The sequence below is a fragment of the Cololabis saira genome, chromosome 17, assembly GCF_033807715.1.
Source record: "Cololabis saira isolate AMF1-May2022 chromosome 17, fColSai1.1, whole genome shotgun sequence".
NCBI lineage: Eukaryota > Metazoa > Chordata > Actinopteri > Beloniformes > Belonidae > Cololabis > Cololabis saira.
This window is the reverse complement of record NC_084603.1, coordinates 5,530,682-5,548,142: the sequence shown is the minus strand read 5'-3', so window position 1 is coordinate 5,548,142 and position 17,461 is coordinate 5,530,682. Positions and strand designations below refer to the sequence as shown.

The 17,461-nt window shown below is 40.4% G+C and overlaps 1 protein-coding gene across 1 annotated transcript in view; it reads left to right on the top strand.

The window, feature by feature from the left end:
• eys (eyes shut homolog) overlaps window positions 1-17,461 on the top strand; it is a 235,197-nt gene that overhangs the window by 67,069 nt on the left and 150,667 nt on the right. The window contains exons 20-25 of the mRNA XM_061744588.1: window positions 255-368; window positions 2,837-2,950; window positions 6,339-6,536; window positions 10,266-10,387; window positions 14,971-15,092; window positions 15,887-16,146. Coding sequence (XP_061600572.1) covers window positions 255-368; window positions 2,837-2,950; window positions 6,339-6,536; window positions 10,266-10,387; window positions 14,971-15,092; window positions 15,887-16,146 — 930 coding nt within the window. The remainder of the gene's footprint in view (window positions 1-254; window positions 369-2,836; window positions 2,951-6,338; window positions 6,537-10,265; window positions 10,388-14,970; window positions 15,093-15,886; window positions 16,147-17,461) is intronic.

The following is a 17,461-nucleotide window of genomic DNA, read 5'->3' as shown; positions in this document are numbered from 1 at the left end:
TAGCATGCTGGATGCAAGATGTGTGCATGAACTGTCTTGATGAATTACTACCAGGAAATTTAAAACTGTCACCGGTCATCAAATTTCAAATTCTCCACGCAGAGGCATTAAGCCGAATGAAAAAGTGGAAAATGGGGGGGGGGGGGGGGGTGGAAATGAGCAAGAGTAATTTAGTGTTTCAAATCATATCTGAAATATAACACTTTGTTTGCAATATGAGAAGAGTGTTTGATTTAAATAACATGTCATTACAGGGGACTTCTGTGAATTCAATACTGACGAGTGTGACTCCTCTCCCTGCCTGCACAATGCCACGTGTGTTGATCTGGTTCAAGGCTATGAATGTGTCTGCAGGCCTGGCTTCACAGGTTAGTGGAGCTCACCCAGACTGCAGGGTACTGTGAAATTCAGGAAGAAGAGACGGAAGAAGAGAGATGGTGTTATGTAAGAAAAGGGGATGGCAAGACACAGGCACCAACAATCCAGACAGATCTAACAAGAACAGGGGCCGAAGAGCAAAGGAAGTGAATTAGACATCAACATCTGAGGTAGATTATACTTTCAGAATAAAACAGGAAGTAAAGCGTATACTTGCTCAACAGAGGCGCTTGCCAAAAGCAACAGCACAAGTCCACCCAGACCTAACAGAAAAGTACAGCTGTTAAAAACAAAAATGTAATCTTGACCCAAGAATGCATACAATACTATTTCTGAAACATTTAGTTCTATGATTTGCAAATTATTTAAAAAGTTACTTTATAGAAAATGCTACACAGTTCTAAGAAATCCAAAATGTTTACTCATTATCTGTAAAAAAAAAAAACAGGGAGGGACAGCAGCATTTTGCAAAGAAAACTTGGAATGAGGACATGCTAAGCTTTGTGGAGCATTACCTCTTTGTTTTACAACAGTCTGAAAATGTCTCAGAGCTGAGGACGGTTGGCGTAGTTTTGAAAATTAAATATTTTCCCATTTTCACTATATACTGTGAAGGATTTCAAGTCTCTTTCCTTAGTTTTCATCACCTATTGCAAGGAAATCGTGCAACATTTCTGGACAGCAGGAAGGTCAGACTAGCACCAGACTCGTTTACTAAGGTCTCTGCCGTTACAGAATGTGCGCCAGCGTTGTTTTCTTCAAGTCAGCAAGACCTTCTCTGAAGAAGAGAACATCTGGATTGCAGCATATGTTACTCCAAAAACTACATGTATCAGTCAGCATGAAGAGTGCCTTCACAGATGGCAGTGATTTCCACCAGGGAATCATTCTTAATGCAGTACTGCCTGCAAGATCATGGCCGTTTAGTATTCATTTTCAGCTGTCCTTGTGTATGGTGATGCCTTTGGCTTTTCTGAATCCTTTAGATTATCTGTGAGGGGTAATACAAATCTTTGGAAGAGAAATATCTCTCTTAAACTGTTGTACTTCCACAGGGCAGTGAAGCCTTTCTCTTATCTTGTCAATCAGTCTAATTAGCTATGAGCATTTTTTATTTTATAGTATTTTTCTATTTTTTGACGTTACAGACTTTCTGTCCTGACTATTTGAAGTACGTACGTCGTAACAGCTAAATGTGTAGCAAATGCATTTTGAAAAAGTATGGCAGGGTGATCCGGCCAAAGTTTCCATGCCTTTATTACATCGCGCTTGGATTAGTGTTACTCCCTGTACGTAGGCATTGGCCAGTCTGAATGCAGCAGCTCGTCCCCTAACCCGGACAAAGAAACGCAAGCAAATAACGCCGGTGCTTTCTTCAGGTTAGGTACAGGATTGATTTTACAATTCTTTTATCTGTTTTTAAGTCTTTGGATGGACCGCCCTCCAGATTATTTATTTATTTTACCTTGGTAAAGTTGCCTCAACCCTCCAGAGCCCTTAGGTCAGCTGACCAGATGGTCCTGTTCCTCATTCCTTGATCCCTCGTGAAACCAGAGGAGAGGGAGCTTTTGCAGTTGTGGCCCTCTCGCTGTGGCAACGCATTGCACCTCTCTGTGCGGTCTGCGCAAAGCCTCTCCATTTTTAATCTATTATCTGTCTTATTTTACAGTTTTTTTTTTCATTTATTTTATTGTTTTGCTTTTATTGTTTGTCACCGTTGATTACGTTTTACGGTAAAGCACTTTGGTTGGCCGTAGGCTTTTATATGTGCTATATAAACAAAGCTGACATTGACATTGACAGAGTAGTTGTGTTAAAGCATTTGACTGGTAGTACATAAAAAAGATCTCTGTTTCATCATCCAATATACCGGGTTAAAATCATTAACAGTGATATATATGATTTAAATGATTTTCAAATCCTAGCATTCTGTATTTGGACGTTACATAGCCTCTTGTTGCATTAAAACTGTGTTAAAAGTTTTTATTTTTTCTGGTGCTTGTTCTAAACATAAAAGCCATCTTATTAATACTGATGCCAATCATGTAAGTGTATTAGAGTGCTCTCAACAACACTGTTACATTGGATTTGGGCCCACCAGTCCTTTTAAACTGAACGCTATCACTCTTGGAACCTAACATGTAGACATTTACATTTGTAACCCATAAAAAAAACAGAATGCTGCATTTACAAATTGGCAGCATTATGAGTATCGAGTAAGGAACAATGTGAAACCTCACTACTTTTACCACGTTTTTGATTGTATTCTTCAATCCTGTGAGCTAAGAAATTAAAATGTAGTTTATATTTAGATGAAATATTGATATTCAGCCATCATGTGCTTTAGTATAGATCTTATGAAGTGTTTTGATATAAACTTTGTATTATTTGCCAAACCTTTCTATTATTCACCCTGCAATATAACAAATGTATTAGCTTTTCTTCTTTCCTGTCGAAGGTACAAAATGTGAACATGACGTTGATGAGTGTGCTTCATCTCCCTGCAAGAATGGAGCAACTTGCATTGACCTGCCCGGTAATTACTTCTGCCAGTGTGTGGCTCCATTTAAAGGTAATGAGCACTGAGGAAAGGGGGACAAAAAGCAAAGTTAATTAACTTCACATGCTACTATTTTCACCTGTCTGGATCCACTTCGCATGTCGCAACAAAATGAGCACATCTTCATTTGCTGCCAGAAGTTAAATAAAGAAAACTTGAACCATTAGGAAGATGGAAGCTCTGATTGATGCTTCTGCCATCCAAGTGAGACAGAAATAGCCTTGCTTATTATTGGTGCTTAGCGATAAAAATTACATACTCATGGGAGATTTGAAATTCTTTTTTTTTTAGCAAAATGCACGGCAGGACTTTTTGAAAGTACTTTTCATCATGGCCGGAGGATGTTGTAGTTTCAAATTCCGTCACTATTAATGAGCCAGCGCTGTATTTAAGTGAGAGAAAAGTTAGTGAAGTGAGTGAAATTTCTAAGTGAGTATTTGTGTACACACATAACATTTAAGATGCGTCCACACACGTGTCTTCAGTGACCACCTGTGATGGATCTCTGTTACCTGCTCTTTATGCACATAAATATGTAGTGTACATCCCACACTCAGCTATCAGATAAACAACAAGTAGGACATCTAATCAAGAATAGTTCAGTAACCAGAAGATAAACATGTTTCAGACTCGCATTTGGGCTTCTTTTTTTTTGTTACAAGCATTTCTGTAAGTTCTGCTTTGCAACAAAGTGTGAGAGAAATAAAAGGGTAGTGACATAGGCACTGCAGTTAATCAAAAACAGTCGGAGGAAAAGCTTAAAAATTACTTTATTGAAATGCATTCACATTTTGTGTGCACCTCGTACTGTAATACCAAACAGCACATTTCTCACTCACTCTGACACTCCGCTCAAAGTTTGTCTGTTTGACACTGAAAACGCAATTTTTAAAGAACAAAATTATGTGCAGTTGGACTCTGAACGTTCAGCCCCCTTAAAAGTCAACTCCCTGGACTCGCAGGACTGATCTGAAGCTCTGGCACTGCTCTCAGCTGCTTTGTTCAGTTTCTGTAGAAATTAACATCAAAGAGGAGCAAGAGGTTTTCAGTGAATGAGACATCCAGTGAGTTTGGATTCCTCTTTTAACATAAAATATTTTACTTGAAAACATCCCACTGAAAACTCAGCTGCTAGCGTGGTCACTTCGGGTCGGCAGGTGGTGTGACTCAGGACACATTTGTGTTCACACTGTTAAAAGAATGTGACCACAAATGTCCCAGACCCCCTGAATGTCACTTCATCATTGTGCCCTGGGTCTGTTCACATGTGTGTTTAGCAGGATCCAATTTGTGACCCGATTACTGAGGACATGTGTCATTTCTAGGTAGGAACAGGCTTTAAAGATGTAAGAGGACAGATGAGACCGTGAAGCTGAAGTTGGATAAAACTGTTGTTGTGGTGCTGTCAGGAAAGCAGTATTGTAAACAATTATTAAATATGAAAAACAGAGGTTCAGCCAGACTCTTCTTCGGCACACTTTATGTGACATGACCTCTCTGACGCGTTTCATGACCTCAGTGGCTGCAAGATCTTTCCACAAAGGCACCAGTCAGGGCAGCTCTTCATAAATCTGAGCTTTACCAAGCCCTACAGGGGCATGGCTGGAAGAAAGCGGTTCCTGAAAAAGGCACATATAATGAACACACACGCTTATATAGGGAAAAAAAACAACTTCAAAGAAACACTGACAGCATACGGAGAGAAATTCAGAACTCTGATGAAAAAGAAAATGGAAGTTCCAGGCTGTAATTCAAAGGACTGTAAAAAGCAATGCAGAAATGAGGCTAACTAGCAACGTTACACCCTTTCTGTCGAGTGGTAGCGGCCACTTCATGTAGCTTTGCACTGTCAAGTATGTCAAAGAGAATTATGCATTGAAAAAAAAAAAAGTGAAGACAACTCTGCTCCCTTCTTATCTGCGTGAATCTGTAATGGCACTTTTCCACTAGTACCTACTCAGCCCGACTCGGCTCGTCACGCATTGTCCCGGCTCCACCCGCTTTATCCCCGCTTGTCTTTCCACAGCCAGGTGAGAAGTGGGGGGTTGGGGTGAAGCCGCTGTGACGTACTCGATTGCGCAACCCCTTTGTTTGTGTCGGCGCAGATCAGAAATCAGCTGGAGCCGCGAGCGGCTGAGAGTAAAACAGAGCGCCTGTGGATCTGATCGTTCCTTATCGTCCGTCTACATCCCTTTTTTTAATTCTCTCGTCAGCCACCAGGTTTATGAACGTCTGCACTTCAGAGTTGGATCACCAAACAGATGTTTGCGCTGTATAATAAAATCACCGCGAGTCGCTCTTGCGCAGACTCCCGCTTCCTGATTCAAACGTCTGACGGCCCCGCCCCCCGACCAATCAGTGGCGTGGAGGTGATGACGTCAGATATAGTGCCGGCTTAGCCCGGTTAGAACCTCGGCAGAATAGATACAGAAAAAGTAGCTGCTTGGCACGGCTCCACCCGCCTCGGCCCGTAGTGGAAAAGCGCAAGAAGGGGGCGTGGCGGGTAGAAGCGGGCTGAGTAGGTACTAGTGGAAAAGCGCCATAAATGATCAGCAACGAAGTTCCTTGAACTTGTTCTTTTCTTTTACTATTTTGATTCAGTTGTTTCAGGTGAGCATCTTTTTTGCTTTTCCACAAAGAATATTATTGATTGAATGCTTTATTTTTATTCTTATTCAGAGATTATCAGAGGTAGGGCACAGAACCTTTGTGTTTGGTCTAGTTTTTAATCTTTTGAAGTCTCCAAAACTCCATACGTTGCATGGCCTGATAGATTTTCTGCTGTTTGTTTTGTGTATGCTTGGTGTTTTGTATGTTTGTATGTGTGTGTGTGTGTGTGTGTGCATGGATTTTATATCATTTCATTTGCATCTCAAGTCTTGCATCACTTTTCCATCAAATGTGTGTTTCATGCATGACCTGGTGTGACCCTTCTGGTACTTTTAACGTGCACACTGTCATCCCAGCACATTTAGAAAACAAATAACAGGTGAGGGGTTAAAACAGTTTAAAAATAATTTGTCATCTTTAGGGACTGCAATGTTTATCATACATTAGATTTATATAACAATGTTTGTATGTGAGAAAGAGCTCTGATTGTGATTATTCATAGACTAAAAGTACAAGTACTGTTGCATGTGTTGCGTGGGATCTAAGGAACATTTTGCAAAGTGATTCGTATAGTTTACAGCACATTATTTTTGTTTTAGAAATAAAATGTATCAGTTCTAAGATTGTAATTATTATAATAATTTTTAATTCCTCTTCTGTCTGTTCACAGAGTTTACTTGATGGATGTATTTGAACACAGAAACAGTTTTAGGTTTTGGCTTTGCCTCGAGTTTCTACAGATATTCTTTTCTACTGGTCCCTCTGTGTTTGTGTCTTTTCCTCGCTCCAGGTCATAATTGTGAATTTTTACCCTGCGAGGCCAGTAATCCCTGTGAGAATGGCGGGGTGTGTGTGGAAGAGCTGGATCAGGACCATTTCCCTTTGGGATTCCGCTGCCACTGTCGCCGGGGCTTCACTGGCCCTCGCTGTGAAATCAATGTGGATGAGTGCAGCTCCAGCCCCTGCATTCACGGCTTCTGCTATGATGGTAAAAAATAAAACAGCTTATGTTGGCAACATTCTTAATAACAGGCCCTGAAGATAAGAGGGGAGCTCCATACATGTGTCCACACAGACAGGCACACGTCTAATGTTGTTTTCATTTCTGCAAAACTACTTCTGGCTTAAAACGAAAAAAAAAGGTTTGTAGTTTTAAGCCTGAAAGTTGTGCAACGTTCTCCTTTTTATAGTTAGAGGTGATTTTCAATAACCCTGGAGTTCTGGAGTACACCTAAATGGATCCTTTTATATGAAAGGAAATGAATACGATCCATTCATAAGAGTTGGGTTATAATTTGAAACGGCCATATTCCATATTATGCTCTTTTTCAGTAATCATATTTTAATCTCTGGTACCTGTGCAGCAGCTTTGCACCCAGCATTACTCTAAAAGCCAGACAATTATTTCAACAAGACAAAATCTGAGAGTCACAAGGGGAGACATTTCCAGAGTAAGAGCAAGTTGCGCTGTGGTGTTTTTTGATATGTCTAATTCATTGAAGCCCGCTAATGGGCTCATAAATGTGCAGGACTTTTGTTGCCTGTCAGGTGCTTAGATCTGCAACATACCTACACATTATTAGTGCTGCATTCTCAACATTTTATGTAAATGAGCTCACAAACACTTCAAATTTGTCTACGCAAGCGGATTCAGAACATAAACATGGACATTACAATGAACCACAGCAACAAATAAGACTGCAGACTGTCTGTGATCAGTAAAGGCTATGCTCATTACCAACTTTTATCTTTCATGCATTTGTATACACTGGTTTTCAAAAGTCTTTGGCGCTCTTAATCTTGTTCTTTTATCGAAGCTTTACTCAAAGCTTTAATGGCATCCATATCACACTGTAGATGCCCATCCATGTGAGGCAGTTTATGTACCACTCACGGTTCAGACGTAAAAGATTCTACTGTTGGAGTAACACTAGACAACTTTAGCATTTTCTGCATACCCAACTTCGCAGTAGCCCTTTTTTTTTTTTTTTTTTTTTTTCATAAAACTGAACACTTCCATGAAGTGTGGAAAAAAAGAATAAATTTGCTCTGTTGCTGGCCAGGAAGAACAAACTGCATCCACCCATCCATGCTCGGCCAACTTTCTCTTACAATCAAAAACAGATTTCTTTGGAGAGATACAAAAGCAAAATGCTTAGTAAGACGTTCTAGCAGATCCACTGAAAAGCAAAACATCCTTGATCATTCCAGCACAGTCGTAAAGCTCTGCTTTTAAAATGACTGCTGAAGCTCTGGCTCTTGTAGAATATGAGCATACAAGGACATTGTGCTCTCGGATGTCGTAGAGGGCTGGCGTTAGACAGAAATAAACACAGCTCTCTTGGAGGAAGCATTTTCAGCACCATAACAACCAAGCGTTTTGATATTAACCTCATGTTTTTATCCTCTAGTTAGGATAATACAGGTAATGCACCAGTTTAGAAATATAGACTACTGACAGTTAAATTTGAATTTATTTTTATATATTTATATTTATATATATATTTTTGTATTTTATTTTTTGTATAAGTGGTGAATACATCACAATGATGCATTCACTGGGAAATGTATTGTGATTTTTTTTTTTTTTCACAGTTAGAAAAGAAAAGTGCCGTAAGCATCTTATACAATACAAAAGATATGTAAATGCGGGCAGTTGACAGCAGAACTGGAATTGACCAAAATGGGAATCGGCATGTAGGGCTGGGTTCACACTGCGTGATGTTTTCAGTCTTATAAGATCAATGCAAGCCACAATACGACTTGGATGCACTTAATTTTGGGTAAGACAAGAATGGGGACGATGCCCTCGTGTCGTGGGCTACGGACTGGATGCGGTGGGATGTAGGTAGCATCGTCAGCATGCAGAGCAGGAAACAAACAAAAAGTGAAAATGAACTGCTCTGTAGTAGCTTTATGTCTGCAAAAGATCCTTTTAAAGAAATATTGTCAAAGGAGACTTTGTTCCCAGTCATGTTTCAGGGGAAGAGACCAACTTTGGATGTCAGCTTTGCATCTGCAGCTATAGTGTGATGTGACCCAGGCTGCAGATGCAAACATTATGTGCAGTAACTTGGAACGTCTTCATAGAGGTGACTTTTGTTTCTACAGTACAACTGCACCAAATCTGCTTCTTTCTCTGAGTCTATTAAAGCTTATGTTTTTTGACATTTCTCTTTTTTTTTTGAGGAATTACACTGAGTCGCATTAATACATCATTTGAAATTGCATTTAGATATGCTGGTTAGTAGACATAGTCGGAGGATTTTTGATGCTCTTTGATACATCCGTCGCTGCTCGTTTTTCGTCGCGATGCCGTTCTATCTTTCATCTTTGCTCCTGTCTCACTGTGAGATGTACAGCCACTGTTTGTAAGCTACAATAGTGGACTTTTTCATATGATTGCGCATTTTTCATCTGAGACAGCCAAAATTGCACAGTAAGAACCCAGCATAAGAAAATTGGAAATCATGGTTGGCAAAGGGAATTATAACCGCTGCACATTTAAGGCAGCTGGTTAATTATAATAGCTTATATACACTTATTCTTAAGGGAAACATATAAAACCATAATCATTTGAAAGATCATTGTAATATATACTTACACGTTTTGTTTCAACAGCAGAGTTGGGATGTGTTTTACCCTTAGTTTCATTCTGAAAAGCCGCCAGTGTCACCTTACACCATTTCACCATGTGGCAGTGAATTACTGTCTGTTCCTCACATTGCTACATTAGACCCCAGCCAGCTGTGTTGACCACTCCTTAGCTCAGCCAAGTGACCTTAGGTTGGTGAGCCAGGCCTGCAGGACCTTTTGGCCGGTGCTCAGCAGCAGCAGCAGCCAGGCAGCCAGCCAGGCAGCCGGCCAGCCACTAGAACAGCACAGCACAGCACAGCCACAGTGGCTCTGATGAGTAATGCTGCTGCCACCCAGGACTTAAAGCATTTTGTGAGAATAATAGCATCTACACGCAAAAAGATAGAGTGACAACATAGATTACGTGGTAAATCTTTGGGATAATGAAGAATCCTGGGACCCTGACTGGGGAAGTAATAAATTCACTCCTGTAAGAGCTGCAATTACCTCTGTCACTGGCTGCCTGTACGAGTGTTGTGCTGGAGAAACAGAATGATGCATCTCCTTTAATGTTGTTAATTATTAAAGAGCAGAAGAAATTAACCGTTAGTCATGAGAGTAACATCTAATGAAGGAACGTAGCACATTTGTAACATCTTCATCGTGTGACTGAAATAGCTCACTTCTGCCGCGGTACATTTCCCCTCGAGAATCTTTAGTGTGGTAACAAATGACGATCCTTTTGAGGCTTTCATTGAGACAAAAAAAATTGGACAAGTTCGCATGAACGACAGAGAACACTGTAACAAATAGCAGACTGAATGGCGACTGCAGAGAGGTTCATTTAAAGTGTGAGAGTGTTGCATTGTCAGACTCCGTTAGACTAATGGACACGGAGGTTACCTGCCACATAAAGTCTGTTTCGCAGCACAAGCTTTGGGAGATACAGCAGAAGAAACTTCTTTAAAAAGGTCATATCCATTATTTAAAAGAGAGAAGAAAAAAAACGACAGCAGCAATTGTGCTTTATGCTCATAATCAGCACCTATCAGTGTAGCGCTATTTAGTAGGACCCGTTGAGAGATAAGTGAATTTATTTATGATGCAAGGTGCTACAACTGTCCTTTTGATTTTCTTCCAGTTGTAGATGGCTTTTACTGCCTTTGCAGTCCTGGTTATGCTGGACTCAGATGTGAGCAAGACACTGATGACTGCGTGAACAGTTTGTGCGGTTCCAACTCGGTGTGTAAGGACCTCCATCAAGTAAGTCCCGTCTTTTTTTTCTTTTGTGGTACGATGGACTAATGTTACTCTCCTTTTAAAGGCTTAGAAACAGCTCCATGTCCAGTAAATCTCAAAGCTCTTGGGGATATATTAAGAAACCTGAAAAATGTAACCAAACAGCATATTTCCTCTGACTGTTCAACAGTTAATATTCAAAACTCTCTCTGTCTTTACTTTGTCTGCATGACTGTGGTGGACTTAAGGCCAATATTGATTACTTTAAAACTTAATCTTAAACACATGAAGTACAAATGATGTGATTTTGAGTTTTTAACTATTTAATTTGACCAATATTTTAAGCATAGAAGTATCAGTGAAGTCTGTGATCAGTAGATAACTGATGACGGGTAAGGAAGTCAGGATTTGTTATAAAAGGAGTCCCACCAAATGCTGAGCGGCTAACTTAGCTCCGGTTCAACAAAGTACTACCAAAGCAATAAGGTTTCAAGTATTCACACTTAAAATAGAACCTCTACTTGTGGCAGTTTCTCTTTCAGAGCGCAAAACTTGGGGAGTAATTAATTAATCGAGTCCCTGCAGAATATTTACTACACATTGGCCAACAGAGAAAGAATATGAAGAAGAATCTTCTACTTTTTTATATGCATGGATGTTTGCTGTAATAGACACACCATTCATTATTGTCCACTATTAAATGTTTTTTTCTGCCTTTGCCCCCGAATGCAGAGGATTATGTGTAAGCAAATGATAAAGATGCAATGACAGACAGGTGTATTGTCATATACAGTGGGGCAAAAATGACGAGAGGCCTGTAATTTTCATCATAGGTACACTTCAACTATGAGAGACAGAATGGGGGGAAAGAATCCTGGAAATCACATTGTAGGATTTTTACTGAATGAATTGGTAAATTCCTTTGGTGACCTACAAACAAGCAAGATTTCTGGCTTTCACAGACCTGTAACTTCATCTTTAAGAGGCTCCTCTGTCCTCCACTCATTACCTGTATTAATGGCACCTGTTTTAACACGTTATCAGTATAAAAGACACCTGTCCACAACCTCAAACAGTCACACTCTAAACTCCACTATGGCCAAGACCAAAGAGCTGTCAAAGGACGTGAGAAACAAAATTGTAGACCTGCACCAGGCTGGGAAGACTGAATCTGCAATAGCTAAGCAGTTCGGTGTGAAGAAATCAACTGTGGGAGCAATTATTAGAAAATGGAAGACATACAAGACACTGATAATCTCCCTCCATCTGGGGCTCCATGCAAGATCTCACCCCGTGGGGTAAAAATGATCACAGGAACGGGGAGTAAAGATCCCAGAACCACCTGGGGAACCTAATGAATGACCTGCATTAGGCACCATCAGTAACACACTACGCCGCCAGGGACTTAGATCCTGCAGTGCCAGACGTGTCCCCCTGCTTAAGCCAGTACATGTCCAGGCCCGTCTGAAGTTTGCTAGAGAGCATTTGGATGATGCAGAATGTTATATGGTCAGATGACCAAAATAGAACTTTTTGGTAGAAACACAACTTACCGTGTTTGGAGGAGAAAGAAAGCTGAGACCCCGTCCACACGTAGCCGGATATCTGCTAAACCGGAGATATTTTCCTACGTTTTGACCTGTCATCCACACGAAAACGCAAATAAACGAAGGTTTAAAAAAACTCCGGGCAAAGTGAAGATTTTTGAAAACTCCGTTTATGTAGATGCGTGTAGACACACACAACCGGAGTTTTGCGTTTTCGAACGTCACATTATGCGCCAAAACAACAACAAATCTGCTCTGACGTGCGCCTTTTGTTAACTACAGAACTACAGATGATCCAGCATCTGTTCTCCAAGCTATTAAATAAATGGTCTCTGGTCTTGACCACTGCTTACTGCGTTACACCGACGCAGAGGCTACACCGCAGGGTGCGCGGCGACGCGCAGCCTACGGTGCCCGCGGAGCCGCGGAGCCCCGGTGCCCGCGGTGCCAGCTGCGCCGCGGAGGTGAAGCTTCCCGGGAGCCGCAGATGATCTACAGGTTAGAATGCTTATTAATGTGGTCGAAAACGCAGATCTTCGGTTATGTGTGGATGCAAATTTTTTTATAAACGGAGGGGAGAAATATTCGTTTTTAAAAATACCCGGCTACGTGTGGACGGGGTCTGAGTTGCATCCAAAGAACACCATACCTACTGTGAAGCATGGGGGGTGGTGCTTCTGTTTGTAGATTAGTTTAGAACTGGGACTTCATCCTGCAGAACTGGACACATTATTTGTGTTCGTTTCCCACCAAGTCATTTGCATGAGACTTAAAGTCTGCTCCATAGTCTTTTAAAGACGGTTCGTGGCTTTCTTCACTTTGAGCACGACTGTCAAGAAAATCAGTGGTCAGTTTAAAAAAAATAAAGATCTCAGGTGACATCTCAGTATGCTGTGACCTTTGAGCTTTCTTGCAGCACTGCATGAGAGACTGCCAGATGTAAATCTGTTGTTACTCAGCATATTCCACCTCTGCATCCAGAAACCCACTTGTAACTTTAAAATTGATTACATGTGGGGTCACATCCACTGCTGTGCCCTCTGAGCAGGAGCTCATCTCAGGTGGTACAGACGGAGTACCACCACAAACAGTCCTTGTTTCAGTCTGATTTTGGGACAACAGATGTCAGTGTTTTATGTGCTGGAAATGTTTTGTATTGTTCTTATTTGGAAAAGCAGAACTGTTTTCAATGACCAGCTGGTTCATGTTTTGCACTATGGTTCATTCCCAGAGTTAGGAAAAACATTTTGGAGTACACTCACGGATGTTTTAATTTTTTTAATTTATTTTGCTTTGAATAAGTACTCTAATGCCACTTATGAATGAATTGGTGTAACTATGGGAACACATTTTGTTCATTCAGGTGGAGAATGGTGAAAGCATCAGTCAAATGTCTAGTGTAAAAGAAAAAAGCATTTGGGAACCAGTTAAGACGTTTTCCCCAGTCACGTTTCATCTTCTATCGTTATTCATGTGTAGCTTGAGACAGTAACATTGATCTGTGGCAGATGCAATAAGGCTGGAAGCTGATTTCCACTCACAACTGTGCAACGAGTACCAGGGGTCTTATTCCAACAGCTGCTTATTTGCTAACAGATTGCACTAATGACACAAATATGTCATGCGTAAAGTCACTGAATGAGTTTTTGTTTTCTTTTTTTCTCCGGCAACTTCTGGTGTTTCTCACAGCTAATTTCTTATAAACCATACAGAAAGAGGTATTTTATTAATTTAAAAATATCTAAAGGGCAAATTGTTATTTGTGCTATTATGAAGTGGTTTAAAATACTATCAAATTAGTATTACTTTCATGCTAATACGTTTTAGCCACTCTATTTCTTAGGTATAGTTTTCCTAAGTCATTATTTAGATGGGGTCTCATTTTAGAAGCCTCCTCACTGTCTTGTTTACAGTGTAGCTATTTGTCTCTCTGAACACCGTGTCCCACCGAGCTTTAGCTTATTTTGGAGAATTGCAGTCCCTGAAGGTGACTTAGCAGCAAAAATGAGATTATGTTCTTTTGCCAGGGGTAAGGAATTGGAGTCTCCTGTAGGTATCTAATTTATCATGAAATGATGTTTTCCTTTTCCCCCACCACCATAATAGCCTATAACAGACAAAGTTTTACCCCCCAGTGTATAAAGATTTGGATGCAATCAACCAGAGGCGCTCAAGACCTTTAGGCAGGCTGTTGGAAAATGCAGATTTCCGAACAATCCTTGACCATATGCCTACCCTCATAATGTATGCAAGAAGGAATTCAAATTAACCATGCACCTCAGAAAGCAATGCACAACAAACCATTCATCTCCCTTGCTGTGATTTATTATCAGATGCAGAATGCAATGATGATTAAAGGACAAGTGGTCTACAACCTCATTTAAATGGAGGAGACGGAAAACAGAAAGATGTTAGAGATGGATATGATGCTGCTTTCTTTGTGAAGCAGTTTACATATAATAAACTGCTTTAGAAACAAAACAAAAAAATCAGAGCAGCCCCCAATCACGTGTGTTTTACATGTTTGCATTTCTATTAAAATGCCTTAACCCTATAACATTTTTTTTTTAAAGGAAAAATACATATGCTTAATATAAACTTGTATGATTGTCTTGGAGAAAAGAGAAAAAAAAAGTTGGCCAAATGTTGGATGGTTGTAGGAGTACATCTGCACAGCAGTCATGTAAAAATGTGCGACATGCATGAGTCTTCCACGGTTTAAATACATTTCCTTAGAAAAAAAATTGGAAGTTTTCAGTTCACCAATGTTTCTGAGAAAAATTGGGATTCATGTAATCAAAATTATCAGGGATTTCCCTATTTCTTCTTGATAGTGTAACGTGTCTAAATAGGTGAACAAATAAGTGGCAAAATGCCATCTGGCTGCTATAAAACAACCTAATTAACAGCTTCCGCGTACATGTACCGTGTTTTTAATGGTGTGTGACAGTATCATAAATATTCAACTCTAACTAAAGTACAATCTGCACCAAGTGGAGACATAAAGTGTCAGTGTACTCCATTGTTAAACTAATCATGCTTTCTTTTTTTGTGTTGCAGAGTTACGAGTGTGTGTGTCATTCAGGCTGGGAGGGGGAATACTGCCAACAAGAAATTGATGAATGTTTATCGCAGCCATGCAAAAACAATGCCACCTGCACGGACCTCCTCAACAGCTACAAGTACGTATTTGAAGTGGTTAGAGGGCACCATTCTCACGAGATGCCTCGGTCACTTAATAAATGCAAAATAAGAAGCTGTTCAGGGATAGCAATATGTCCTTCCAGTGGCTGCAGAGATAATGAATTGCAGATGGCAGGTAAAACAAATGAGTCAATCAGTGGCTCACAGCGTGAAAAGGTTTCAGGGGATATGTCACACGTTTGAGGAAAAAAAAGCTGGTGTATCTGATTGGGCTAATGCCCCGCTCTCACGAGGGAGAGGTAAAAGTGCTTCTGGTGGGGAACTTGCGGGATGGAAAAGAATGCTAATGCTCTGGTACTCACTGCCACCAAGTGGAAAATCCACCAGCTTTAAGATCTAATACTTCAACTTCATACACACATACCCATTTGCACTGTGTTTTTCTATAGCTGTCTCGCTATCTATGTCTAACACACATTTGTTCCTGTTTAATCTCCACTCGGCACTCTAACCTCCTGTATCCTTTAGTCAACTGTCCAGAATTAGAAGCAGCTCTGAGTTATAGTGCAATTAACCTGAGAATTTTCCAAAATGTCTCTGAAAAAGATGGAGGACAGCAGTGCCTGTGCATTTGCTATCGCAGTGTAGCCCCAGACCTTTTCTGGGCTTAAGGACCTCACAGTTCCGCAGTCGTATGGATTTATTTATTTTTTAACTATAGTTGTTCTACCTCATACAACAGTATGAACACACTAAAAGAGTATTTATTCATCTTTTATTATGGACCATAATAACCTCTATAGTGCAATATCTCTTGTCTGGTGTATCCAAGGTGTATCTGCTCACCAGGCTGGACAGGCGTGGAGTGTGCAGAGGACGTGAAAGAGTGTAATTCTGGACCCTGTCTAAATGGAGCTCAGTGTCAGGAGTCAGACATACCTGGAGAGTTCTCCTGCACCTGTCCTCCCTTCTTCAGTGGCCCCTTGTGTGACGAGCCTTATGACCCCTGCCATCCCCTCCACAACCCCTGCCTGCACAACTCCACCTGCCTGACACGCTCCAATGGAACAGCCTCCTGCAGATGCCCAGCTGGTGAGTGCACAGCACCAGCACCTTATACTCATTTTCGCCACTTATTTTGAGCATTATTGCACCATTTTTCTCCATTAAGAAAAAAATAAAAAAATAAATAATGCATAGTTTAATTTTTCAAAGCATAATTTCAAAAGAGGAAGACATAGTTGCTTTATCTTCTCTGAAATGCTTGTTTCCTGTCCAGAAACTACCTGAAAGTGTTTATAAATGCGACTAAATGCCTTCTTTGTGCACCAAACGTGTTGATGTGTTCTTCCGGGACTTTCATACAAAGAAAAAACAATCTTTCCGGCAGGGATTATTTACAATAATCTCAATTACTTTCCCTTTCCTGGACTTATTTATAAAAAGCTAACCTTATTCTTGGAAGCCATTCGATGAAGAATGTAACTGGAAGAGAATCTTTGATTGATCGTTGGCTCAGTGGGGGCATAATGAAATTGAAAAGAATGGTCACTAAAATCAGACAGAAATATCTTTAGTTTCTGTTCCATAGGAGATGAATCCAATCACCTTACTTCCCCTCTCCTGCTTCATGTTGATGTGAGTTCTTCTATACAAACAATATACATAATGAAGGCATTTTATATAGTTATTTCCTTAGAATTTGGCAAGGAAAGGGTTTGAATGAAAAACACAGAGCATAATATGACCTCTTTGTCATATTATTTGGCTACATCTTATTATCTTAATCTATACTTGATAACACTCAGCAGTTTTGAGGAAATCTCATTGCTATCATCATCAACTATTAGTGAATCATTTTTCTTTTTTGATATAAGGCTCTTGCATTTTCTTCTTTTCACCCATTAACTCATCTTTATTTTTCAACAATTCATATTGGGCTAAACCTATGAGCTACTGTCATCATCGCAAAAGAAACACGTTTTCTTTAGTCATACCTGCTAATATTCTCTGTTTTGTAACAGCAAACACACTCACATAAAGACCAGCCGGTGGCACCTACCACAAGTTAATACACACACCCTTTCTAGTCCACATACGTCCTGTTTCAGTTACCCATTTCCTATCGGTGTGCCCTGGTCCCCCAACAACTGAAGTGGACCTTGTTAATCTGGCTCATATGTGACTGTAGCCTCACCCTGACCTCCACAGGTGGTATAGAATGAAAGAGGAAAGAGCAAAGATCTTGTTGGACTTCCAGATACAGACCGATAAACTGTTGATGGCTAACCAACTGGACATTGTGGTGGTGGACAAACTCCAGAATACAGCAGTTATGGTTGACATAGTAATCCCTAGTGACAGCAATATCAAGCAGAAAAAAATCGTGAGAAACTGGATAAGTACC